The sequence below is a fragment of the Cervus elaphus genome, chromosome 4 (assembly GCF_910594005.1).
Source record: "Cervus elaphus chromosome 4, mCerEla1.1, whole genome shotgun sequence".
In the NCBI taxonomy this organism is placed as follows: Eukaryota; Metazoa; Chordata; class Mammalia; order Artiodactyla; family Cervidae; genus Cervus; species Cervus elaphus.
Genome location: NC_057818.1, coordinates 37,346,992 through 37,373,568, shown reverse-complemented (window position 1 = coordinate 37,373,568; position 26,577 = coordinate 37,346,992). Strand labels below are relative to the sequence as shown.

The following is a 26,577-nucleotide window of genomic DNA, read 5'->3' as shown; positions in this document are numbered from 1 at the left end:
TCCTCTTTTGGCACCCCTCTCCAATCTGATCACAGAATCCTGTTTATTTCTTATCACCACCTGAAATTACTGTGATTATCTGCTTGTTTTTTGTCCCCTCTACAACCACAAGAATGCAAGTTCCAAGAGAAGCTAGGATGTTCTGTTCTTCATCCTATCTCCACTGTTAAGCACCTCACACAGAATATACTCAAATAGATTTGTTGAAAAAAAGAATGAATATATTTCCAAGAAAAAAAATTGCCCACCAAGCAATATCAGTTACTATATGTTTTGTAAACCTTAACGGGTGAGATGTACTTTGCAGTGCAGTTCACTGCTTTCTAACCACTGACAACTAATTCTCATTTAGTCTATTTAAATTTAAAATGTTTCAATTTGTATTTAAAACTAGTAACTAATTCTCATTTAAAGTCAACAGAGTTCAGTTTACCCAAAACCCAGTAAATCAAGATCATTTTTTTGTGTGTGAAAATAGTGGTACAAGCATCCTTTTAAGAGAAAGGAAGAGTTCCATAAATGCTTCAGCAGCACTTATTCAAGGGGACTACATCTTCTTAGAAGATATCATGAACTGCATCTGACTTATTCTCTTCTTCCCTGCTATGTTATAGTACTGGAGAAGAACAGCAAAAGGTAGTGACTGTGCTTTTGTACTATGCGATATGCAGGAGGCCAATGGTGACAGCTGAGGATGAAATGAGTTTAATGTCATTTTTTACTTAGTCAGACTCTGGAAGTTGGCTGACTCAGTTGAACAGAACATGACAAATGAGGCCAAGATTTCAATTTTTGAGTACTTAATTTGTTTCTAAGCCATCTTAAAACATGCTCCAAAATAGTCATATCGTAAATTTTAAAATAGCTTCTTACTTATGGTAATAGTAGAATGCTTTCTGAGTCCAGTTAGCTATCTCAAAAAAATCACACTTCTAATTCAGGTGGAAAAACATATAAATGTATACATCCACAGGAATTAGGGGGCAAAAATCTGAAAGCACATACTCAATTGTATATGAAGCCATCAAAAAATGTATCTGCATTGACTCAAATTCTTAGAAATAAGAGTTTTAAAATCTTGCCCACCTTCATTTTTCCTCCTTTGTTTAAACACTGCAACTACATCACAAAGCAGTTCTACCTACATTTAAGGAGATGGCTGAATGGATGGACTTCCGAAGTATCTTTCCAGTCTTAAGATTATTTGACCAACTCAATAACTGAAAAGATGTTTCCAAATAAAAATTTGTTCTTGGTAATTGTAACAGAATTAGTATCTAAAAGTCAGATGAATATCTATATACACATATATTTATTTATTTACATTTATATATATTTATTTATATACATATGTATTTTAATCTTTTACTCCACTTGTTTTAGAGAGTGTAGTTAAACAAACCTAATTTGAAACTTCTTAAAAATCAAATGAACAAATTATTCACATGTCCTCAATCTGAAATCAAGAAATTCTACAAATGATTTGAATTAAAAACTAAGTAAACTGTGAGTACTGACAGTAAATTAAAAAAAAAAAAAAAACCTAATCTCAAAAATTAAGAGCAATTAACTACCACTGAACTAGGAGTACAATACACCCAAAACATACAAAGGGCTGGGAGGCCTGTGGAGCAGGTAGAATGTTTTCTGAGGTAAAAAGGGAAGAATATCTAAATTTTAATTTCTTAGAAAAATCTGGTTGGATTCAAAATAACGATTTTCTTTATCCCAGCAGATAATCTTTTTTCAGGGTTTATAAGCAATGGTGGTAGGTATTTTTCACATTCCTAAGGAATAATTTATCATTGTCAAAATTGTCATTTTGCAGCTGGGGGCATATACATAAAAATAACTGGAGACACAAAAAAAATTCCTAATAAGACCAGTTTGAAAACATAATCTCGAAACTCTCAAGTCTTTGTTTAGCCTAGTTGTTCCCCAAAATTCTGAGGATCTTTTGGGCATTTCTTCCAAGAATTTTCTTTACATAGTTCTACTAAAATTTCCATCTTCTTCAAAGCTCCATCTTATTTTTTTTTTATTCTTACTCTCTAAAAAATACAATATAAAGAACCCAGAAGACTAGAAGTTGAGGAATTATAATCTATACATTTTTCTATTTTTAATAGGCTAATGTCTATTTCATGTTCTGTAAAACAAGTTATACTTACATCAAATTATAGACCTCTGATACAAATGAACTTATTCACAAAATATAAACAGATTCACAGACTTTGAAAATAAACTTACGCTTACCAAAGGGGAAAGGTGGGAGGGAGGGATAAATTAGAAGTCTGGGAACTTACATATAGGCATTACTATATATAAAACAGATAATCAACAAGAACCTACTGTACATCACAGGGAACTCTACTCAATATTCTATAATAACATATACCCATATAATTACCTATATGGGAAAAGAATCTGAAAAAAGAATGGATATACTAAATCACTTTGCTGTACACTGGAAACTAACATAACATTGTAAATCAACTATACTTCAATGTAAAGTAAATAATTAAATGAAAAAAAACAAAAGAAGCTAAAAAAAAGATTAAGCTCTCCTAGGCTCTAAAATACTTGCTTCTAATTTCCTTTTAAAATCACCTTCACACTCAAGCTGCTAAACTATTCGTTCTTTTAAAACCAATTTATCTTTAAAAACAATACATATATATATGTAGAGAGAGATCTGTCTTTAAGATATGTATCTTATATATACATTTAATAGGCAATTAAGACCCTACAGAATTCATCTAAAGTTGTTAAAATGGGAGTAGATATAATAACCATGTGCCTATTGCTTTTGGTATACATGAGTATGAGATATATTATGGCATTGACTAGAAGAGTCAAATATTAACAAAGAATTATTTTCCCAGACTTTGTTAGCCTCAATTTTCAAGTAATAAAAAAGTTTAAAAAAAAAAAAAAAGTTTAATACCTGATGAGTTGATTTTTGGAGTTTCAAATGAATGGCTATCACACTTATATTTGCAATTTGCAAAGTCATCATTAAGTGGTCTTTTCTACTGTACCATCCTCTGGTCATTTTTTATTATTATAGAGGGCCTTTTAACTTTTCATTATAGGCCTGTTATTTTTTTATTGACCACACTCAAAGTCTCTTTACTTTTCATGTATTTTCTGATCATACTTTCTTCTAAGTGTTTAATTTTTGTGTTTTTTTCGTTAATATAAGTATAATCTTTAGGATTTATTTTGTATATCTCAGCTCTGATTCCACTCTAACATACTTCCCAGAAAGCCCTTTAGAAAGAAAGAAAAAAAGCAAGTTTTCTCTGAAAAAGATCAAAAAATTTTAATAAATAGCAGAACCACAGAATTAATGAAAGATCATATTATGATTTAGCCTGTTTACATACTTGCTTACAAAAACCCCAGAGTCTATATATAGCCACCAAATGAGGATATAATTCCTTTCCATTTCACCAAATTTTTATGATTATTCTGCATTAATCCACTGTATAACTTGTTTTACAGAACATGAAATAGACATTAGCCTATTAAAAATAGAAAATTCCATCTTCTTCAAAGCTCCACCTTATTTTTTTTTATTCTTACTGTCTAAAAAAATATAATATAAAGAACCCAGAAGACTAGAGGTTGAGAAATTATAATCTGATCTGTGTTCTTTTCTATAATAAAACTGAAATTGTTAAGTACAGTGCTTTCCTGAGTTCTGTGAGTTCTACTATCAAATCTTTGGCGGTAGTGGAAACCCTTGAATTTGAAGCTAACTGGTCACAAGTAAGACCTGTTCAGGGGACCCCTGAACTTGCAGCTGGTGTCTGAAGTGAGGGCACTCTTAGGCAGCACTGTACCTTTAGTTTTGAGTTTGGCAACATATTGGATATAATATATTGGATATATAATGTTAAATTTATTTTTTCAGAACACAAAGGAATTTTTAAAAATTTTAAACCAAAAATGAATATACACCAAGGTCCTACAAATACAGACTCTAAGTGTAACAAGTAGTGCTTCTGAGTGCAAAAGGTAATGGACAAATATAAAACACCTGGCACATAGCAGGTACTCAATAAATACGTTTCTCTTATTAAAAAGTAGGTGAAGATAATCCAAAGTAGGTAAAGATAGCAAATAAATATTAGGAAAGACATGTTTCATTTATTAATAATGGTGATTTTCTCATGCTCTTAACTTTTCAAATACAGAACTGTCATTTCTAGCATCAGTGGAATAAATCTATTTCAGTTAAACTCAAGAAAGAAACTTTAAATGATTTATATCAATTCCATATAAATAAGAAATTTAATCTGCTGATTTAGGAAAATCTTGGAGCAAAACTCAAGTTTCTCAGAGAATAAACAATCAAACTATAAAAAGTTTAAATTATACCTGATGAAATAATTCCATATCGATTTCAGCTTCTGACTTCCAAGAGTTTTCATCTGATTGAAATAAAAAATAGTGACTTACTAAAATTATGAAACATTTTTTACTTTGTTGCTACAACTGTATCTTTGTAACAAAGTGAAACACTCAACAATTTCTAAGGCAGTGTTATGCCTACTTACCAGAAACATTTTCTTGGAAAATAACTTTAGTTCCTTTCAGAAAGTTCTTGCCAATTAAAAATACTTCTTCCTCTCCTTTCACTGAACAGCTATGCAAGCTCTTCTTTAAGATTTCTGGCACTCCTGCCGGTTGAGCTGTAGGTATATATAAGCATCCCATAAGAAGAACCAACACATTTCTTATCTAAAATCAACTCTCAATTATTCAGTTCTGTAAGTTGTCTTTGTTGACCCCTGAATTTGCCTTCTTTTATTCTACAATGCAGGAGACTCCAGTTCGATTCCTGGGTTGGGAAGATCTGCTGGAGAAGGGATAGCCTACCCACTCCAGTATTCTTGGGCCTCCCTGGTGGGTCAGAGGGTATAAGAATACACCTGCAATGTGGGAGACCTGGGTTCAACTCCTGGGTAAAGATCCCCTGGAGAAGGAACGGCTACCCACTCCAATATTCTGGCCTGGAGAATTCCATGGACAGAGGAGCCTGGCAGGCTACACAGTTCTTGGGGTTGCAAAGAGTTGGACACCACTGAGCAAATTTCACTTTCATTCTGCAAATTAAAATTTACCATAACAGAAAGCAAAGTTACATGTCATCTTTGTTTTGTCATTACATGAAAAAAAAAGGTGTAAAAATGAACTTGGTCAGGTTTTTGTCTTAACAATCAAAAGAAATCAATTTAATAACAAATATCTCACAATCCCAACCATAAAAATGTTAGCTGTGCTACGCCTTCACAAGACTTCTGAGGCAAAGTGAGTCTCTGGGTGGTATTAAGAGTATCTTTAAGGATCCAAATCTAGGATTTAGAGGCTCTAAATGAAAAGAACACCTGAAAACAGATTGACTCCATTTCGGAATAATTCTTTCTACCAGAGGATCTCCCTGAATTAGGATACCCTGAGGATAAAAATAAAACACACACATTTTTCAATTACAAAGACTAACTAACCACTAGTAAATTAACAAAGAGGTAGAGAAGTACTGAGGAGGAGCCGGATCTAATAAACTATAACTGGCTTACTAATCTTCCTGGTTTTCTTAAGAAAATTTAATATGTACCATTTAGTAAAATAGGTTCCAAAATTTCCCCACACATTTCACATTCTGATGTACACTATAAATATCCAAGAAATGGGTGTAGTACACAGTTTTCTCAATATATCTGACCCCAGAAACATTCTTCCATATTGACACCTAAGGACTAAGTTTCCACCAGAATAATCCTTGGAATACGGCTTAATGCAAATACATACCTTTTAGGTACTCAGAAAACTGCTCCCTTAAGATTAAGCACTTTGAAACAGATTACACCATTTGCTGTTTTAGTAAATCCTAATAATATATATACTGCAAAGGTAATTTTAACATGGCTGTATAACTCATCAAATTCTAAATTAATGAGATAGTCTAATACACGTTGAATGTTACAAATCTCTGTCCATAGTTCTTCAGGCATTCTGTCTACCAGATCTAATCCCTTGAATCTATTTGTCACCTCCACTGTATAATCATAAGGGATTTGATTTAAGTCATACCTGAATGGCCTAGTGGTTTTCCCTACTTTTTTCAATTTAAGCCTGAATTTTACAATAAGGAGCTCATGATCTGAGCCACAGTCAGCCCCAGGTCTTGTTTTTGCTCACTGTATAAAGCTTCTCCATCTTTGGCAGTAAGAATATAATCAATGTGATTTCGGTTTTGACCATCTGGTGATGTCCACGTGTAGAATCATCTCTTGAGTTGCCGGAAGAGGGTGTTTGCTATGACTAATGTATTCTCTTGACAAAACTCTGTTAGCCTTTGCCCTGCTTCATTTTGTACTCCAAGGCCAAACCTGCCTGTTACTCCAGGTATCTTGTGACTTCCTACTTTTGCATTACAATCCCCTATGATGAAAAGGAAATCTTTTTTAGGTGTTAGTTCTAGAAGTCTTGTAGGTCTACATGGAACTGGTCAACTTCAGCTTCTTTGGTATCAGTGGTTGGGGAACAGATTTGGATTACTGTGATGTTGAATGGTTTGCCTTGGAAACAAACTGAGATCATTCTTGTTTCTGAGATTGTACCCAAGTACTGCATTTTGGACTCTCTTGTTGATTATGAGGGCTATTCCACTTCTTGTAAGGGATTCTCGCCCACAATAATAGACATAATGGTCACCTGAATTAAATTCGCTCATTCCCATCCATTTTAGTTCACTGATTCTTAAAACACCAATGTTCACTCTTGCCATCTCCTGCTTGACCATATCCAATTTACCTTGATTCATGGACCTAACACTCCAGGTTTTTTTACAGCATCGGATTTTACTTTCACCACCAGACACATCTACAACTCAGCAATGTCACTGCTTTGGCCCAGCCTCTTCATTATTTCTGGAGCTATTTTTCTTCTATTCCCCAGCAGCATGTTGGACAGCTACTGACCTGGGGGACTCATCTTCTGGTGTCATATCATCTTGCCTTTTCATACTGTTCATGAGGTTCTTGAGCAAGAATACTGGAGCGGTTTGCCATTTCCTTCTCCAGTGGACTACATTTTGCCAGAACTCTCCACCAGGACCCATCCATCTTGAGTGGCCCTCCACCCATAGCTCATAGCTTCATTGAGTTACACAAAGCTCTGATTCATGTGATTATTTTGGTTACCTTTCTGGGATTGTGGTTTTCATTCTGGAGGTTGTGGGACTGTAGTTCTTGCTTCTTCTGTTTGCCCTTTGATGGATGAGGCTAAGAGGCTAGTGTAAGCTTCCTGATGGGAGAGGCTGGCTGTGGGGAAAGCTGGGTCTTACTTTGGTGGGCAGGGCCATGCTCAGTAAATCAAATCCCTTATGATTATACAGTAGAGGTGACAAATAGAGTCAAGGGATTAGATCTGATAGACAGAGTGCCTGAAGAACTATGTATGGAGTATTCCAACACTATAGAAAGCAGTGACTAAAACCATCCCAAAGAAAAAGAAATGCTAGAAGGCAAAGTGGTTGTCTGAGGAGGCCTTACAAGCTGAGAAATAAAGAGAAGCTAAAGGCGAAAGGGAAAGATATAATCAACTAAATGCAGAGCTCCAGAGAATAGTGAGAAGAGATGAGAAAGCCTTCTTAAGTGAACAATGCAAAGAAATAGAGGAAAAACAACAGAATGCGAAAGACTAAAGACCTCTTCAAAAAAACTGGAGATACCAAGGGAACATTTCACGCAAAGATGGGCACAAAAAAGGACAAAAACAGCAAGGACCTAACAAAAGCAGAAGAGTTTAAGAAGAAGCGGCAAAAATACACCAAAGAGCTATACAAAAAAGGTCTTAATGATCCAGATAACCATGATGGTGTAGACACTCACCTAGAGCAGGACATTCTGCAGTGTGAAGTCAAGTCACCATTAGGAAGCATTACTATGAACAAAGCTAGTGGAGGTGATAGAATTCCAGCTGAGCTATTTAAAATTCTAAAAGATGATGCTGTTAAAGTGCTGTACTCAATATGTCAGCATATTTGGAACACTCAGCAGTGGTCACAGTACTGGAAAACGTCAGTTTTCATCCAATCTCAAATAAAGGCAATGCCAAAGAAAGTTCAAACTACTGTACAATTTCACAGGCTAGCAATACTCAAAATCCTTCAAGCTAGGCTTCAGTAGTATGTGAACTGAGAACTTCCAGATACACAAACTGGATTTAGAAAAGGCAGAAGAACCAGAGATCAAATTGCCAACATCTGTTGGATCATCGAAAAAGCAAGAGAGTTCCAGAAAAACATATACTTCTGCTTCACTGACTATATACTAAAGCCTTTGACTGTGTGGATTACAACTGTGGAAAGTTCTTAAAGAAATGGGAGTACCAGACTACTTTACCGCCTTCTGAGAAACCTGCATGTGTGTTAAGAAGCAACAGTTAGAACCGGACATGGAACAATAGACTGGTTCAAAATTGGGAAAGGAGTAGACAAGGCTGTATGTTGTCATCCTGCTTATTTAACTTCTATGCAGAGTACATCATGCGAAATGCCAGGCTGGATGAATCACAAGCTGGAATCAAGAATGCCAGGAGAATTAAACAACAACTTCAGATTTGCAGATGATACTATTTTAATGGAAGAAAACAAGAGGAACTAAAGAGACTCTTGATGAGGGTAAAAGAAGAGAGTGAAAAAGCTGGCTTAAGACACAACATTCAAAAAACTAAGATCATAGCATCTGGTCCCACTGCTTCATGGCAAATAGAGGGGGAAAAAGTGGAAACAGTGACAGACTGTATTTTCTTGGGCTCCAAAATCACTATGGACAGAGACTGAAGCCACAAAATTAAGACACTTGCTCCTTGGAAGAAAAGCTATGACAAACCTAGACAGCATATTAAAAAGAAGGGATATCACTTTGCCAGCAAAGATCTGTATAGTCAAAGCTATAGTTTTTCCAGTAGTCATGTACTGATATAAGAGCTGGACCATAAAGAAGGCTGAGCACCAAAGAATGAATGCTTTTGAAATGTTTTGCTGGAGAAGACTCCTGAGAGTTTCCTGGACAGCAAGGAGAGCAAATCAGTCAACCCTAAAGGAAATTAACCCTGAATATTCATTGGAAAGCCTGAGGCTGAAGCTGAAGCTCCAATACTTTGGCCACCTGATGCAAAGAGCCGACTCATTCGAAAAGACATTGATGCTGGGAAAGACCGAGGGAAGGAGGAGAAGGGGGCGAAAGAGGATGAGATGATTGGATGGCACCACTAAATGGACAAGAGTTTGAGCAAACTTTGGGAGAAAGTTAAGGACAGAGAAGCCTGGCATGCTGCAGTCCACGGGATCACAAAAAGTCGGAAACAACTTAGCAATTGAACAATAACTAAACTTTAACCAAAGTTTTAAAGTTTTTTTCTCCTTAGGTACTTATATATTTGATAATCAATTTTATCTTTACAAGAAAGTAATGTGGGAAATTACTATTGTCAAAGTATTTATTGCCCCATTTTCCCTAGGCCTGCCCTTTCTGTCAGAAGACTCTTGCTCCACACAAGGTCATTCTTGCCCCACTCATGTAAGGACTGGCCACGTGACTTGTTTATATAATGAAATGTGAACTGAAGTAATGTGCCACTTCCAGGCTTTACCATATCCATGTGGTTCCACCATCTTTTTTTTCCTTCACTAAAAAAATAGCAATATTCCAGAAAAAGGCAGCTTCTAAAGCCTGGTTCCCACAGTGAAGAAAATGGAGCTGCTCCTCAATTGCAGCCAATATTATCATAAAATGAGGGAGAAGTAAAACTGTGTTGTATAACCACTTAGATTTTTTTGGTTGTTTATTACTGCAGCATCATTTAGTTTCATTTATTGATACAAACAAGTATCTTATCCTAATTAAATGCCAAATAATATTTTCAGCAATGCCTAAGAGTTTAAAAAAATTGTGATTGTATATACATATATACTGTCTAGAACCACAGGGTTAATGTATGAACAGATGGAAACAGTTATCAGTCATACACTGGTAATCAGACACCCTTTTAAAACAAAGAACCAATTGAACTAATTTATAACTTTTGGGAGTAACACTGGAACTAGATACTCGTTTTTAAATGACATTCAAGAAGAATATGATAAATATTATTTGATTAGAAAACAGTAAGAGGTACAAAATTATATGAATGTATTATAGTAACAAAATGAATGGAAAGTCTATAATATCACCCCCACCCACTTATAAAATACTATATGGAAACTCCACTTTGCTCATGATTATCAAAACTTTTTCCTATCTCTTTTTCCCCTTTTATTCATTAAAAGGCATAAGATGGCCAAATGAGGCCCCTCTGAAAGTACAGTGTATATTTATCTTTTATATATTTGTATTTACATTACACAAAGAACTAGTCTGCTCAAGATACTTTAACTTTTGACCTTAAAAGGTCTTATCTGTTAAAAAGTTTGGTGGTTACCTAACAGGACATACTCTATACCAAATAGAACTGAAGTCAGGATTATTAAAGCATTAGCTGTTTTATTTTTACCTTTAATTAGTAAGCTGCCTCTTGAAAGGGATCACATTGCTTTAAAAAATTATAACAGAAAAAAGCAGCCACTTTTCTGGTATTATAAAAAACAATGTGCTTTTAGATGCTGTTCAAATAGGAGCCTCAAAAACAAAGCTGAAGAAAATGAACATCTGAATACTGAAAAATAACAAAGCAAATATTTCAACCTGTCAAAAGAATTAGAAAGCCTTTTTAATGTCTGTGAAGAGAACAAAAGTTAACTGAATGATATTACTCGTTACCTAAAGTTGTAGAAGAGCCAGAAGTAAAGCAAGAACTTGTTAATTTCAGTAAGACTTACTATAGTATTAGTAAGATAAAGCCTAATACACATTATGTTGAAGAAAGCTATGATTAATTTTGCCACATTAAAAATTATTATAGAAGGGTAGATACTAAAAAAGTATGAAAATTGATATTTTTACTTTGATCTAGTATATATATTTTTCCTGGAGAAATCTAAAGGTGTGCAAGGAGAGGATTCTTCTATCCCCTTAAAAATAAACGAACTAAAAGAAAATGGATCCAATGGCCACTGTTAAACCAACAAGCAGAAGCAGGATTGTTTTTCTAAGGTCACAAGGCACAGCGTGAATTCTGGCATTAGGCCTTCTTTCCACTGAGTGCCTCTAGAGGGAAGATCAAGTATCTGTTTCCTCTCCTCCCTTCCACCTCTAGCACCTTTTGGCCCCTCTTCCTTTCTACTTACCTCTCGTCTTCCTGTTTCCTTCTACCTCCCACTCCATTTCTAACGAATTATTATTGCAAAGGTACCTCTTTCTTTAAAAGAAAGTATTGCTCAAGTTTATCTAATTCAATTTTGCCAAGCAGATGGCAATATAAATGCCAAATAGTCAACTAAAGGAGTAAAAATATAGATCCTACACCTCCATAATAAATGACGTTTACAAAAGGAAATGAAAGGGATAATATAGGTATTCAAGCAAAATCCCCTCATATAAATTGAGATCTACTTTCTAAATTCATAAAAAATCTAAATTACACAACATAAATCTCATAGGTAGAGGATATAGTTTTTTAACATAATTTCATACTGTAACTATAGTCCTAACCATCCAGAGGCTACAGCTGGGATAAAATGAATCATTCAAGTTTTGTTTTTAGCACTGCTAAATTTTAAGTGACTGTGGTGGCAACACAGCACAATGGCTAAAAAGGAGGCTTTTAATCCCGTCTTACTATTTACTAGCTACGTGACCTTGAGGAAGTTATTTAAGTCTCAGTTTCACCAAGTGTAGAACAGAAACAATAAAAGGCAATGGTGAGGGTAAATGACATAATGCTTATAAAGCTGTTAATAAAATCTCTGGCATACTGTGAAGAGTTCAAAATATGGCAATTTTTATTATTAGCACTATATGCCGCTGCTTCTTAGAACTATCATATTCACCCAGACATAGCTTCCAAGGGAGATAACATTTTTTGCAACATGAACATATTAATATGTTACCATTAATGGTGATGATTAATGAATGAAAATTATAACTATAGATGAAAAATTTCAGAAAATCATGTTTTCTGTTTCTTTTATATTTTCTATCTTTGGCTGGATACATTTATATTTTAACAATACTTCAATTAAATAGGAAATAAAGAAATGAATTACTGAAAGAAGAAATAAACAATTATTAATAAAATAAAACTGAGGGGGGTTCGAGACAGGTGGGACACATATACACCCATGGCTGATTCATGCTGATGTATGGCAAAAACCACCATAGTATTTACTGTAAAGTAATTAGCCTCCAATTAAAATAAATAAATGAACTAAAAAATAAAATAAGATAAAGTTGACAACCATCCCCCAGTTCCTGCTAAGGCAGTATGATCTGAATTAGCTAGCATCTCCTGGATCTGGTCTTCAGAGAGTGGCTATGGTCATGCTCGAAGTATTAGATCACATAAAAGAAGAACTGCATGTACCCAACTAAAATTGAAATTCCATCCTTATAATATTCAAGTTGAGACATATTGTGATTTATAGTAAACTAGCACCCAGATTAGAAAAACTTTAAAATTCGATAAACCATCTACAGATTACTTATTCTGTCCCTATCTGAACACAACAGAATGGACGTGGAATCTACACAAACTTTAAAAGGAGTATATTTATAAGTGAACATTATCCAGAAATAGTCCAAGGAAACACTAATACCATAACAAATTTTTCATAATAATGAAAAATAGAAGTCTTCTGAGTTCTCTTGAGATTACAAATATATTTACTTACTACCCTTTTAAAACAAGGGTGTTTGCCAAGCTAACGTATAGGTATTCACATCTGAAATGAATTAAAAGGAAGGGAAAAATATGATTTACTAAGGGTGAAGAAGTTGACAAAACTAAGCTAAAATTAAATAACAAAGACTTTGTAAGTGTCTGGGGGTACCAAGGTCACAATACCCATAACCCATACAATAGGAAATTCAAGTGAATGAAACTCAGTTTCTTCTGCTCTTTTGAATTCAGAAGCAAGGCCAAAGAACATAATACTTAATGAAAATCTTCTTAAGGGACGTACAAAGGAAAAAATTTTTCTATGTATTACTTGTACTAATACTCATTACAGGGAAACCAGACTATATGGTAAGGCACATTGATAACACGACTGAATTTAAATACACACATATATACATCATTTATTTTCTATGCCAAGGTCAGCAAAGCAAGAATTTAATTTCCCATTATACTACAGCACTTTAATTTGTAATCTGAACTCTCACTGCTATATATTTACAAAGTTCTGCTTAGCTTTCTGTTTCCTTACGTTCTAACACAAAACACTTAGGATCACACCAATTTACCACAAAATGAAGATGCTGTGAAAATCCTTCGGATTTGTAATTTTCTTAGGCAAACTATTCAAATTACTTTTTAAATCAGTATAAGTTTAACAGGAAACTAAAAAATGCTATATAACTTCTGAATCTTATTAGAAATTACCCACCTTTAGTTTAGTCTAGAAAACTTGACTACAGCTTTTAAAATGTTGCAAAGTTTGCATAACCATAAGCTTAAGTATGTAATACAACTGAAATCTAGAGATATCTGAATGATAAACAGAAAATGGAAAAAAAACACCTCTATATATTTAATATCTTCATATTTTCTTACTTACTACATAAAATTGGAGAAGAGGGTGTTTGCAGTGTCAAAGTGGAGCCATCTTTCCTTGTGATATTAACTCGAAAAACCAATCTGGCACGAGTGCTCTTTTTCTTGGAACCAGCAATTCCTATTCTGGCTTCAACATCAGCATTCCTCAATTTCAATATCCCTACGCAGTCAACCCTAATACAGAAAAAATATATTAATTGATATATAAATAGTAATATATTCTTAAACATTTTCTTTTTAAGAATAATTTGCTTCTTTATTTATTTTTGAATATGTAATATAATTATATGGTTCCAAATTTTAAAAAATAGAGAAGTGTAAATTCTAAATATTCATAACTTCTCTGGTCAACTTTTTGTTTATAATAATAATGGGAAAAACAGTATAGAAATCACTATTTCAAAATCTGAACATAAGTTATGGTTTACAAGAGATACTTTTGCTTTAAAAAATTAAATTTATCCTCTTCCTTTTTGTACCTAATTCAGATACTAAAATAAGGGACAGATTTTACTTGGGAAAAAACTAGCAACTGTCTCCCTCCAAAATGGAACACTGTACAGCCATTAAGATGCATGCTTTAAATAATATGTAATGTTCATATGGGAAAATGTTCATAGTAAGTGAAGAGTAGGTTACAGAGCAGTGAGTACAGTATCATCTCATTTTATCAGAAAAAAGGATGGAAAAATAAATGTCAAAATAGTAATTAGTTCTATTAAGTTGGAAGTTGGCATTTGAGGAGTGTGTTTTTAGCTTTCTATTACTACTAATTTTTACTAATTTAAAAAATTTATTCTGTTTTCAACTTATAAGGAATAAGTACTATTTTTATAATTAGTAACTCTATCTTCCACCATATACATTTACTTTTATAATTTCAAAAGTTAAAAAAAAACCTTTATTAAATATGTTTCAAAATATCTCTTTTCCAACTTATTATTTCCCTCTTTCTTATTAAAAATAGCTTAAAAAAACAAACAAACAAAAAAAACACCAAGTAAAGAAAAGTCTTCAGCTATCCAATACAAATAATTACAAAAATGTCTATCCCATATCAATACTTGCTGCTGTTAAGTTTATCTTTCAGATTAAAGGTACTCAACAAAAGGGTTAAGGAAAAAAGAAATTTAATTTAAATCCTTAACACTTGTAATATATTTCAGGAAATGAAAATGCATAACATGAAAAATAGGTAATCCCGGGACATAATTTTTTTTTAACACAGGAAAACAGAAATAGAAGGTAAATTTAGACTAACAATATGCTTTTTCATTCCAAGACTGGTTAAAGATACCATGAATGATGTCTGTCAGTTTCTACTGCAAACACTACAAAAGTGGAATTTAGGAAAGTAAATCAAATTGGTTGTAATTTTAGTTTTTAATGTTAATAGTATAAAACCAACATATAAGTCTATATTATTTTCCAAAAGGCCAGCATTCCACCTTGCTTTTATATCCTTGCCTTTCATTATGGGAATTCTCTAGCAAAGGGCAAGAATTCATTTCCCCCATTACAATTCTGCCATAATCTATTCTTTTTATTTGTAATGCTTAAAACTCAAAATCTTTTACATTTACATTAGAAACTAAAAACTTTTCCTCCTATTGCAAAAGTGTAATGAACTAACAAAAAAATTTTTAGTAAGTACTCACGCCAGTGTCATATTGTTGCTTGGATCAAGGCCAACTTCTATAACAGTAGTGCCTTCGATATCCACTTCTTTGCAGGGAGTTGTATTTCGCCCAGTTACCCTGCAGGCCTGATAAAATCCATGTGGTTTCACTCGACCAGAGTCATTGCCAACAAACACCTGCAACACCACTGGCTCATTATGGCCTTCCAGCTGGAATGAGATAACATGGAGCATAAACACTAATTAGCATTTCAAATAATCAAACTGTAAAAATCAAACATTTAAGGTCAAGTCTTATATTATTATATTTATAACTGGATTACAATAAAGAAATAAGTCTTCCAGAAAAACAGAGGAAAAATGTTTTCATAAAGGAGAATTAGCTAAATTTTTGAAGAAAACTTTAAGTTTTAGTTCTGCAACAATCACATTAATTAAAATTTTAGATGTATAATGAAAAATTATCATCTGTAATTAATTTTTACAACCAGATGAGAATGAATACACAATCCTTTGAGGTATTTATAAATTTATGGACTGCCAAAGTATGTAGGTTACTCAGGATTTACCACCACCACTAACGGAAAATTCACTGAACTGTGTTAGTGGCATCATCATCAAGTAAGAGTACATCTACTAAATTTTTACTCTGTGAAAGTTATTGGGTAGGAAAGCATTTGACCTTCAGCTATATAAATAATAGGGGAATGGGGCTCATTTTCATAGACTAGATGCATATATGCAACATCATAAAATCATGGGCCAGAACACTATGATCTGAAAAACTGCTGGTTCAAACCAGGACCTATGGGTCATTTACAGGTCTCTAACAAGCCTTCATAAATTAAATTACAGCTTGTATGCTGACGAACAAATAAATTGGGTTCTTGATAAGGTTTATAGTTAAACATTGAAGCTGCTAATATAGAACATAGAAAATCACACAATAACGTGTACAATGCACATCAAAGTGCTTAAAAATAACTCATAAATGTTTTTTATTCAAAAATAGCTATATCTTAGTATCTATGGTATCATAATGAGTCAAATAAGCAGGCAAATAAGCAGTCTACCCAAACTGTTAGTCAGCAGTACGAAAGAACAGTGTCTGGCACATAGAAGGGTACCATATCTGTTGAATGAGTGAATAAATAAACTTTTAAGATCAGGCAATTCATCCCCTATTACAGGCAATTAATCTAACAATACTTCTATAGACAAGTACTTAGACAAAACTTAATTAAAGCCAGAGCAATTAGGTTAGAAAATTAAAACTATCAAAATGTCTGGTTAAACAAATATTTACACAAAGCATAACTTAAATGTCTCACTTGCCTGTTACTTGTCCTAAGTTTGGGGGACTAAAGAAGGATTGGTGTGATGAGCAGTAGAGGGGTAGAAATGATATTGTACATGTAACTATTAACCAACCTTATAATGGTCATGAGTAAGTTTCTTGATTTCAAGTTTCTGCCATTATTTCTTTCAAGTATAAAAAGAAAGGCAGTTCAATGAAATGATGTTCAACTAAAACATTTACACAAGCTGTATTTACAAGAATCTACCCTGTGACTAGCCAAAATTCCTCCCTGTTTAGTATTTTGCAAGGGCTTGTTAAATATCCCCTACTCCACTTTTATTTTGGTTTGTCTTCAAAGAGAAAAAGTCTTTATAAAAAGGTAGGCCAGGTGCTGAAATTTAACTGCTCCCTCTTTTTCTTTTTAGTCTAAGTTCTGAAATGCTAAAGACTCAATTGGTATCCTGTTTCCTAAACTGAAGACTTCAGTTACCTATCAACCAACTCTTTTCAGAGTTGAGTAGACCTGATTGCTTTCGACATCTCAAAAACCTTATTTTCCAAGTCCACAATAATTTCTACAATATTTCTGTGGATTCACTTTAAAACATTTTTAAAATATAGGTTTGGAAGGAATGTAAAAGAGTTGCTACCAATGTCAAACATAAAGGGAAGACAGTTCATGATTGCCATATATTTTACTTGTTAGAACATATTCTGTTTCCATTTAACTAAAATTCAAATGACATCTGAGTAACAATATTTGGCTTGTGATTCAGTCAGACTTTTACTTTAATTTCTAATATATACAGTGATTAGCTTTATTTTAGACAGCTTTTATTGATTAAAAACAAAATAATAAATAAAAGTGGATAAAATTCTTCATTTACTGCTAAATAAAATAAGTACCTTCACTGTAGGAAAGCCTTGCTGTGTTCTGTCCTTTACTGAGCCACGACTACCCTCAGTCAGGTACCGAGCTCTGTGCTGGGTCTCAGGTTGTACAACTATCTTCAGCTCCTTTCCCTCACTTTTAACAGGATACTGTCCACATAACATAGGGCTCTTCTTTACTCCAGTTCCTTTTTGGTTTTCCAATGTTCTGAGAAACCAAAGCACAAAGTGGAAAAAGTATCAAAAAGAGTTTTTCTACAAAAGTCATCCAAGATAAAGGAAGAAAGAGAACAGGCAAAAACATTAAAAACAACTAATTACCTTACTGACAAAATAAATACAGCCTAAGGAATGATACATTCCATAAGCAAAGTATCTTTTAAAACTTTGTAATTAAAAAGAATGTGTGTTTGTACATATATATATATACACACACTGAGTCACTTTGCTGCACAGCAGAGATGGGCACAACATTATAAAGCAACACTTCAATTAAAAAAACTGAAAATTGAATTGTGTAATAAAGTTGGATAGGGAAGACAAAGAATGCATATGCGTGGCAAGAGGAAGGAAGACTGAATCCAATAAACCAAGCATAACAGGAAAGAGAATAGCTAATGTCACTGTAACCTTTCACACTGTACTTCAGTCAAAATAAAGTTTAAAAATTACATATATGTGTGAATGTTACATAAAGTTACAAGATTATCATTATCTTCTAATAGGTCTTGCAATGCAAAAGTAGGGGTAGCAAAAAGAAAAACAAAAAAACATAAAAAGGCCTTATAAAAAACCCAAAGGTACAGGTGCATATTCTTTTGGATATCTTCCTCAGTATATCAACTGAGAAAGTTATACTAAAAAAAAAGTGATTTCATTTTTATTTGGAAATTAGCTTTATTCTAAACAATTTTTCCCAGAATTTTAATTTTTCAGAGTATTTTCATTTGTGATTAAGTAAATAAAGCCTTTAGCATATAAAAAATGTATAATCTGGGCTTTACAGATAGTCAATTTAACTTATTTAAGTTGGGTTTCCAGTGTTTACTGATGTATCATGCATTTGCTATGCAGAATGTATGTTTGAAGAAATATTTCAAGTGGTGGTTAGGACTTCAGGTCAAAACATTTACTCTGAAGTACTGTAAATATGGGATAAAAATAAATAGGAAACAATACTATTAGTTTAAAATTTATCTATATTTAAAAACAGAGTCAGGGCCTATAATGCTTTTGGCATGATTTTCCCAGTCCTAAAGTTTACACTCATATTGAAGATACAGGATCCAAGAGGTGACTGTGGCTAAAATGCTGTCCAAAAGCAAACAGGTCCCAGGAGAAATATTATGACTTCAAATATAGGTGGCTAAGTAGCCTAAAACCTAGCTCCAATGTTTACCTCTCTCCATTTTCTTTCTTTTTTTTAAATAAAGTTTTTTTTTCTAATATGTGGACTATTTTAAAACTCTATTGAATTTATTACAATATTGCTTCTGTTTTATATTTTGGGTTTTTATTTTTTTGGCCTTGAGGCATGTGGGATCTTAGTTCCCTGACCAGGGATCAAATCTGTATCGTCTGCATTGGAAGGTGAAGTCTTAACCACTGGACTGTCAGGGAAGTCCCTACCTCTCCATTTCTAATCAAATTGTTGCCTCAGTAGTCAATAATAAAGAGGGAAAGGCTACATTCTAAACGGAATTTGGGACTGGGGTGAACGCATGGCTAGGAAAGGGACAGAAGAATGGAGGGAAGAAGGGATGCAAAGGAATGAAATCAGACTGACTGAGAAAAAGGGTTCTGAGGGGGAAATACATTGCTCAATTATCTTCATATTCCTTAAACCTTGCACAATTCCCAAAACAAAAGATGCTGAAAAAGTATTTGCTGATGAAGGCAAACTTGTTGATGAAGTCTGACATAATTAAGTCAAAGATTACCTGTATAAGAAATTTAAAAGGCCTTGGAAGAAAAAATTCTATGAACCAAAGTATGGAGTCAAAGTCAAAACAAAAACAACAACAACAACAACAAAAAACAAAGTCAAAACAAAGGGCAATAAATTCTATTTTTTCATCATTCTGGGTAGAAACTCAAATCTTTGCAGTGAATACAGTATTTTGCATATGAAATTCTATAGTGATACTGTTTTTTAATCATTTGAAAAATCAAAGCAGGGACTCCTCTGGAAGTCCAGTGGTTAAAACTGCTCCCAGTGCAGGGAGTCGGGGTTTGATCCCTGGTTGAGGAACAAAGATCCCATATGCTGCACAATGTGGTCAAAAAAACTTTTTTAATTTAAAAATTAAAGCAAAAATATTCACTCAAACCATATAAAAACATCCCAAAATATGCACTGAAAGGGACTAAAAGAAAATACAACAAAATTCTAGTATTAGTTGTATCGATTTACTAGATTGTAGATTATTTCTTGTCTTCTATTTTTCCCCATTTTTCAAATGTTTGTAACTAATATCTATTAACCTTACAATGAAAAAAGGAAGACTTTAGTCTGAAATATAAGAAAACTGTAGCACATCATTAATTTGGCAAGATATGGCTTTTGTATTCACTTATGCTAGCCAAAGCAATATTAATGAGAATAAATAAGATACTAAGCTTGATTATTTCAATAAAAACATTTCATTTGGGATGAAAACTATTAAGTTAATGAAGTATACACATTATGGTTTAAAGAACAACACATGTAATCAGTTTCTGAAATGATACTTTTAAAAGCCCTTAAAACTAACTTTATTCTCTAGGTTTAAATGTAAAAATGGAATGCACACATATTTAGATCTCAAGCTGTGTAAAATAGAACATCAACTACTTATTAGAAAAGTATTCATTCAAATTACTAATTTTTAATGCATTATGGCTTAAGGAAAAAATAAGAAAATAGCAGCCATTTGTATGGGATTTTACTTTTAAATTGACTATCTAAAAAGAAAATCTACCATCTTGCCATATTCTATTCAGAGCCTTAAAATGACACTTTAATTCCTTTGTGCTACACATCCTTCTGGTTGCCTGTCACAAAAATAATTTTTACTACAAAATGCCTAAAACAGTTTCACATATATCATATCTTAATTTCTAGGAATATCTAGAAGAGACACTGATTCTCAGGGCTACTGATTCTTAGGATATTTAGGTGAAGAATTTAAGAAAAATATGGAATGCTTAAATAACTGAGTAGTTTTTTAAAAATTGTTTTGTTTTCTTAGCAAATTCTTTAACATTTTAATTATACAAAATGCTATTTCCATCTTGAAGATAAATAAAAACTGCTGTACCAAAATATTTGAGAGTGTATTTTCTATAATGTAGCTTTGTATAAATTGAAATTTTATGGCAAAATTTCCTTTTCTAACATCTATGAACTTGTTTTTGAGATCCTCTTAACAATTGTTTCCAAAGACCTATTTTTTTTATATTTACATATGGTTTTATCCTTTCCTCAATAGAGTTCTTATAAATTCAAAGTTTAAATTTCTTCCATCATTTTCATAGGCTAGTGTCAAATGTTTTTCCATTACCTAAGAAGCTGGACATTTCTTCTGCTGCTTGATGAGTTTCTGTTCCATGAATTATTTCATGAGAGATTTTGTCTTGACAAATGTTATTATACTTTCCCTGGGTAACCTCAAATCATTTCTAAGATATATCTATCATACAAAAGCAGAAGCAGAAAAGATGTATGTCAAGATATCTTTTTAACAGCAACTGCAAATCATGTGTGTTGACTAACTGTTAAGTCAAAATTTTATTTGTTCTTCATCAGAACTTTAACATTTATTTCAGTATAAAAATGAAAATCTCTCTTATGGAACTTAAAAAAAAAAAAAAAAACACTTTCTCCACAGAAGTCCAAATAAACACATACCTGTATTTAATGACAGATACATATGAACCTTTTATATCTATGCTACTATGTTTCAGAGCATTATTCTACAGGTAACAGTTCTACAAAATGTCCTACAATTGTTGACTCTGCTAACAGCAATACTTTTGGAAAGGGTATATAAATATCTTTTAGATAATTTCCTAACTTGGACTTTCTAAAAATGAAAAATATTTAAATGGGCATTTTTATTTAACTATATCACCCCAAAGGAGTAACAGGCATTTTTGATTAACTATATCACCCCAAAGGAATAATGGGCATTTTTTATTTAACTTCATCACCCCAAAGGAGCTTTAGATGAGAGTAGAGAAGAGAGTAGTATAGAATAATCTTTGCTTAAACGGTAGATATTACTTTTAAAATATACTGAGAAAATATTTAAGGACAAGTTTAAGAAACAATAAAGATATTCTCTGTAACTCTCAATCAGATTTTTAACTAAAAATCCACCAATGATGTAACCAAATAATGAACCAATCAAAAGCATCTCCATCATATTCTGTGACAACCTAAAATTGTAGGAGATCCTGGTCAACTACAGGACCATTCAAAAAAAGTAATCTCTCAAGATCCAGTAAGTTAAACTTTATCAAACTACGCTGAATATACTGTAGGAAAATGTAATCAGAAGTCTAGCACCTAAATGTTACAATGAAAGTATCAAAGGAATTAGAAAGTTAAGTCATGGTATTCTGTATTTTAGAAGTGAACGTTCTATAATATAGCTACTGAAATATATTTAGTATGTGTTGTAAACTGGCAGAAATGAATGAAAACTCAAAATAGGTACCATGATTCTGTTCTATTACCCTTTATACATAACCCAGAATCACAGAAAAAAAAGTGATATATTTATTTTTAAAGAAATCCTAAACTTGCAAAATATATTAAACAAAAAGCTTAAAATAAATACATGAGTCTAAATCAAGACTCAAACTATCAATTTAGTTTTTTGTTTTCATCAAATAAAAGGAAAATAAGGTCTTCACAAAAATGGAAATAAACTGAATCATATGGGGGGAGACAATGTGAAAGAGAAAACAAATTAGCCCTCTGTAAAAGTCTGTTTTAGCTACAGCCATTACTTTACTAGCTATCTCAATGAGTAAAAATATTTTAAAAATCTTTTAAAGTATAAATTCATCTGAAATTTAAGTTATTTCTTAAACAGATTATTTTCATTTTCTACTACTTAATCATACCCTTACTAAGATACCTACTGGCAAAATCTGCTGGTATTTTATTATCTTCTCTTGTGAAACCTGATCATTTTAAGTTAAAATTTTCTGTGATATCAATGATAAAATTAGTATCTTTGCTTTAGATGCAAACTTGAGCTGAGCAATTAAGAAAAATGAGGAATGACTTATTTTTTTGTTTTGCATAATGGTGAGAGAACTTTAAAAAAAATGTGAATACCAACCCATTTCCTGCTTTTGAGTTGCCTTTGTTGTCCGTGGTAAGCTGAGAAAGCACATAGTGAGGTGCTTTGGCACTGTCGGCATCAAATATATCCATATTAGATTCTTCACAATCTCGTCGTTTGACCCCCGGCCTCTGCTTTGGATTTCGTTTTCGTGATTTACGAGGTACCTCAGTGTTATCATTGTAGGAACTGGTGCTCATGTTACTGAAGTTGGAGGGGGAATCCTCCATCCACATACTGCAGCTCTGCTCAGATTCCAATCCACACCCCTCATCCTGGCAGGACATCCGACTGTTATCCAGCAAGTCCTCAGGTGGTGGTGAGATGTACAAGACTGTGTGCCTCTTCGGTGTTGATGGATGCTGCTGAACTGTGTTACTGGTTAACTGCTTTTCACTTACCCCTCGGTTACTTACCCCCAAGGCTGAGGAGCAGCTCTCGACTTGCATAGCCTTGCTGTCGGTGACTGAGGTAGAATAAATGGTAGGGCTGGAAGAGGTGGTAAAGGAGCTGCAAGCACCGCCCATGGAGGAAGAGGAGGGAGCTGAAGAAGCATCTGCAGTGTACAATTTAAGAGTAAATACACTATACATGTTTTCACCTACGCTGGCTAGCAGTCCCATTGAAAAGTGATTTGTAAACTGATTGTTTTTCCCCATAATGAATAGTTGGAATTTGGTTAAGTTTTAGAATATAAATGCTTCAAGCAATACAAGGCCTAAAAAAGCACAATTTTAAAAAAATGCCAAAATAGCATTATTTAACTTGTTATAATTGATAGATTTTTAAAAATCTATTTTTTTATTAAAAAATTTTAATGTTTTAAGCTGTAAAGCAAGAATAAAGCTTTTATTGCCTCAGCTGGATATTTCTATTGAATTTTAATCATTTAAAATAAAAAAAAAAAACCCCAATATGAAATATATGCTTGTGGTCCACATTCAATGCCAATTAAATAATTCATTATAGAATTTGAAAAGTGGGACTGTGCTTAGCCACAAAATATTAAAATAAGTTTCTAACCTATGAAGCAGAGAACTACAGGTCATTTTTAATGCAGACACTCCCTGCTTCAGAGGCAAATCCTGGAATAAAAATATGAGAAAATAAATGAGAAAAGAGCTGCTGATTATTCCAGATATCAATTATAAAATGAGAAATAAATAGAAAAAATATATAATCAACTGAATTGGAGGCAAAATGGAACTGGTACCGTCACTATGATTATTTTAAGATCTAGAAGAATAAAAATGAAAAAGGCTTGATTTGGAACAGGGTGGGCTACAGAAGATAAGCAAGTTTACTGAGGGTTTCCAGAAGTTGGAAGTGGCAGTTCAAAACCATGATCTCTAATAAATCCATCCTTTATGGCAGAATGAAAAACAGAGGAAGGACTTATTAATGGATGGATTTTTCTTGTAAAGTACTTGATTATACATTCAGCACTTGGTTACCACTGTCCATTTACTCTCTCTTTAAAAGGTCTATTTGATTTTAACTATTAAGGGAATTTCTTCAGGTGAGTAAACAGTAAATTTTATTGACTGAAGTCTAATGAAGAAGAGTTGAACAGAAAAAAAAAATCTCTGGAGAGAATCAGATCTATCAATAGTTCTTATAAAAAGGTTTTTCATAAAATCACTTCCCTTGCCTATGCCTAACCGAAAAAGTCAAAAGTAGATCTTTTCAAAATGTGTGGCCACTGGCAGATCAGTTCATTGAAAAATACGACTACTAAACCCTTTAACAGCATAATCTATGGAAGCACACTAATGTTACAGTTGAAAGTTATCAGTCCTATATAATTTTATCTTGTATAAGATACAGAAGGGTTTATAATCATAAACATATACAAAAATGAAAATAGGCAACATGTGACAACTAAAAATATGTTTAAATTGAAATTAATTTTTATCTATAGCATGTATGCTACTGTTTTAAAGTGGCATGATAAAATTTAAAACTGTGATGTGCAGTTACTAGAATTGCAACATCCACATCAATTTTGTAAAGAGTGAAATGTAAGCATGCCAATGTTTAGATAATCAAAAGCCAAGTGCCAAAGATCTATTTTTAAATTGAAAAAATGCACCAAAACACTCAAATCATTGAAAGAACTAAATTCACCCACAATTTTTCACTGTTGTCAAGGCTGAAGAATACTGTTAATATTAGCCATAAATAATGTAATCTACATAATGCCACATGGAGAGATTTTTCTCAACTACCATGAGTTAAGGGCACTTAATGCAATTAGATGATACCAGTTCCATTTTCCAGTTTGTATCCTTGTCAAATGCAGTAGTTGAAATTGGAAAAATTCAGTCACTTTAAACTGCATTCCAATTTAAAGAAAAATTTTATCAATTTTGTATCATGCATTAATGCAATGTTTTCTTAGTAAATAAATATTTTAAAAGATTTGTAAAAACTACAAAATTCTAGATACTAATGTCAGTGACAGTTTAGGAGCTGATTTGTAGCCACTTTGGGTTTAAATAACAAGGTTTTTCCTTATTTTTTTGAAAAACATGACAGAATTCATTTTAAAAAAGATAAAAAAGGTATTATGTCTAACATTCCTCCATCTGTTCCAACTATTGGCAAAAAAGAAACTACATGTGTATGAGTCTATGTTCATCATTTTCAGAGAAATACAAGTATGCAGCATGCAGTATTTGCAATGGATCACACAAAGCATGCAACATGAATGCTGTGAACTTGTATTTCTACAAAGACGTTTTCTCCCAACCACTCTTTGAATCTAGGTACCATGCACATGAGGATGCAGAATATGAACATCTCAGGGATTTCCTGTCCATGAAAGACGGAAAGTTAGGTAAAATGTAATCAAGAACTCAAAAGTAAGTTATGTGATACTTATGAATTTAATATGCAAGATATAATCTAGCAAGTCTTATTTAAAAATCATGGTTATAAAACCCAATTGATATAATTGTACATAAATATCTGTTCTGGGACAGGTATGCCAAACTGTGATATCATACCCTACATAAGTTAAAATATTCTCTATATTTTCCATGGACATCTAACACACATTTTGAATATTATACCTGCAGTTTCCTGGATATATTTATTAAATTAAAAAGCTTATGAGCACAAAACTATTAAAGCTGAAAACATAAACTGTCAAAAGACAGTAGCAAGCATCTTTTTTTTAAATTACTTTTTAAAGGTTACCTCAGTTTGATCCTAAATTACTAAAGTTCTACTTATTTTAAGAACATAATGAATATAAGACAATTTTTTGAACTATAAAACTCTTTACAATAGTATCATTGTTCCTCTGATGCTGATGAATATGGTGTATAAAACCCTTCACAAAAGCATGTTACATTTTGGTTAGGAAAACATCACCTAAGTGCATTAATAATGCCAGGTGAGGTGGTGAAATAACAGATAAGAACTATGGGCCCCTAGAAAGCACAGACAACATCTGTCTCATCTTAGACTTCCCAGACACGTAACATACTATGACTTTCATGTAGTAAAAATTCTACTTTTTAATTAAATTGATTTATGGGAAGGTCAGTATTTCCTATGTATGCTGAGTTACACTAAACTGGTAAATAAATGTACCGATGTGTTCATAATAGACACATAACAGGTTTTTTTTTAAAGATTTACTACTCAAAATGCTTAGACTATATCTTACTGTA

The 26,577-nt window shown here is 32.8% G+C and overlaps 1 protein-coding gene across 7 annotated transcripts in view; it reads right to left on the bottom strand.

The window, feature by feature from the left end:
• Positions 1 to 26,577, bottom strand: part of NFAT5 (nuclear factor of activated T cells 5) — a 117,478-nt gene that overhangs the window by 23,330 nt on the left and 67,571 nt on the right. For 5 of the 7 annotated variants that reach the window (XM_043898946.1, XM_043898947.1, XM_043898948.1 and 2 more), the window contains 6 exons: positions 22,895 to 23,453; positions 17,577 to 17,769; positions 15,390 to 15,580; positions 13,733 to 13,905; positions 4,566 to 4,700; positions 4,387 to 4,439 (listed from right to left, as the gene is read on the bottom strand). In XM_043898946.1, the coding sequence (XP_043754881.1) occupies positions 4,387 to 4,439; positions 4,566 to 4,700; positions 13,733 to 13,905; positions 15,390 to 15,580; positions 17,577 to 17,769; positions 22,895 to 23,453 (1,304 nt within the window). Of the gene's footprint in view, positions 1 to 4,386; positions 4,440 to 4,565; positions 4,701 to 13,732; positions 13,906 to 15,389; positions 15,581 to 17,576; positions 17,770 to 22,894; positions 23,454 to 23,920; positions 23,983 to 26,577 lie in introns of all 7 variants that reach the window. The other 2 variants (XM_043898952.1, XM_043898951.1) reach the window with 1 other exon arrangement.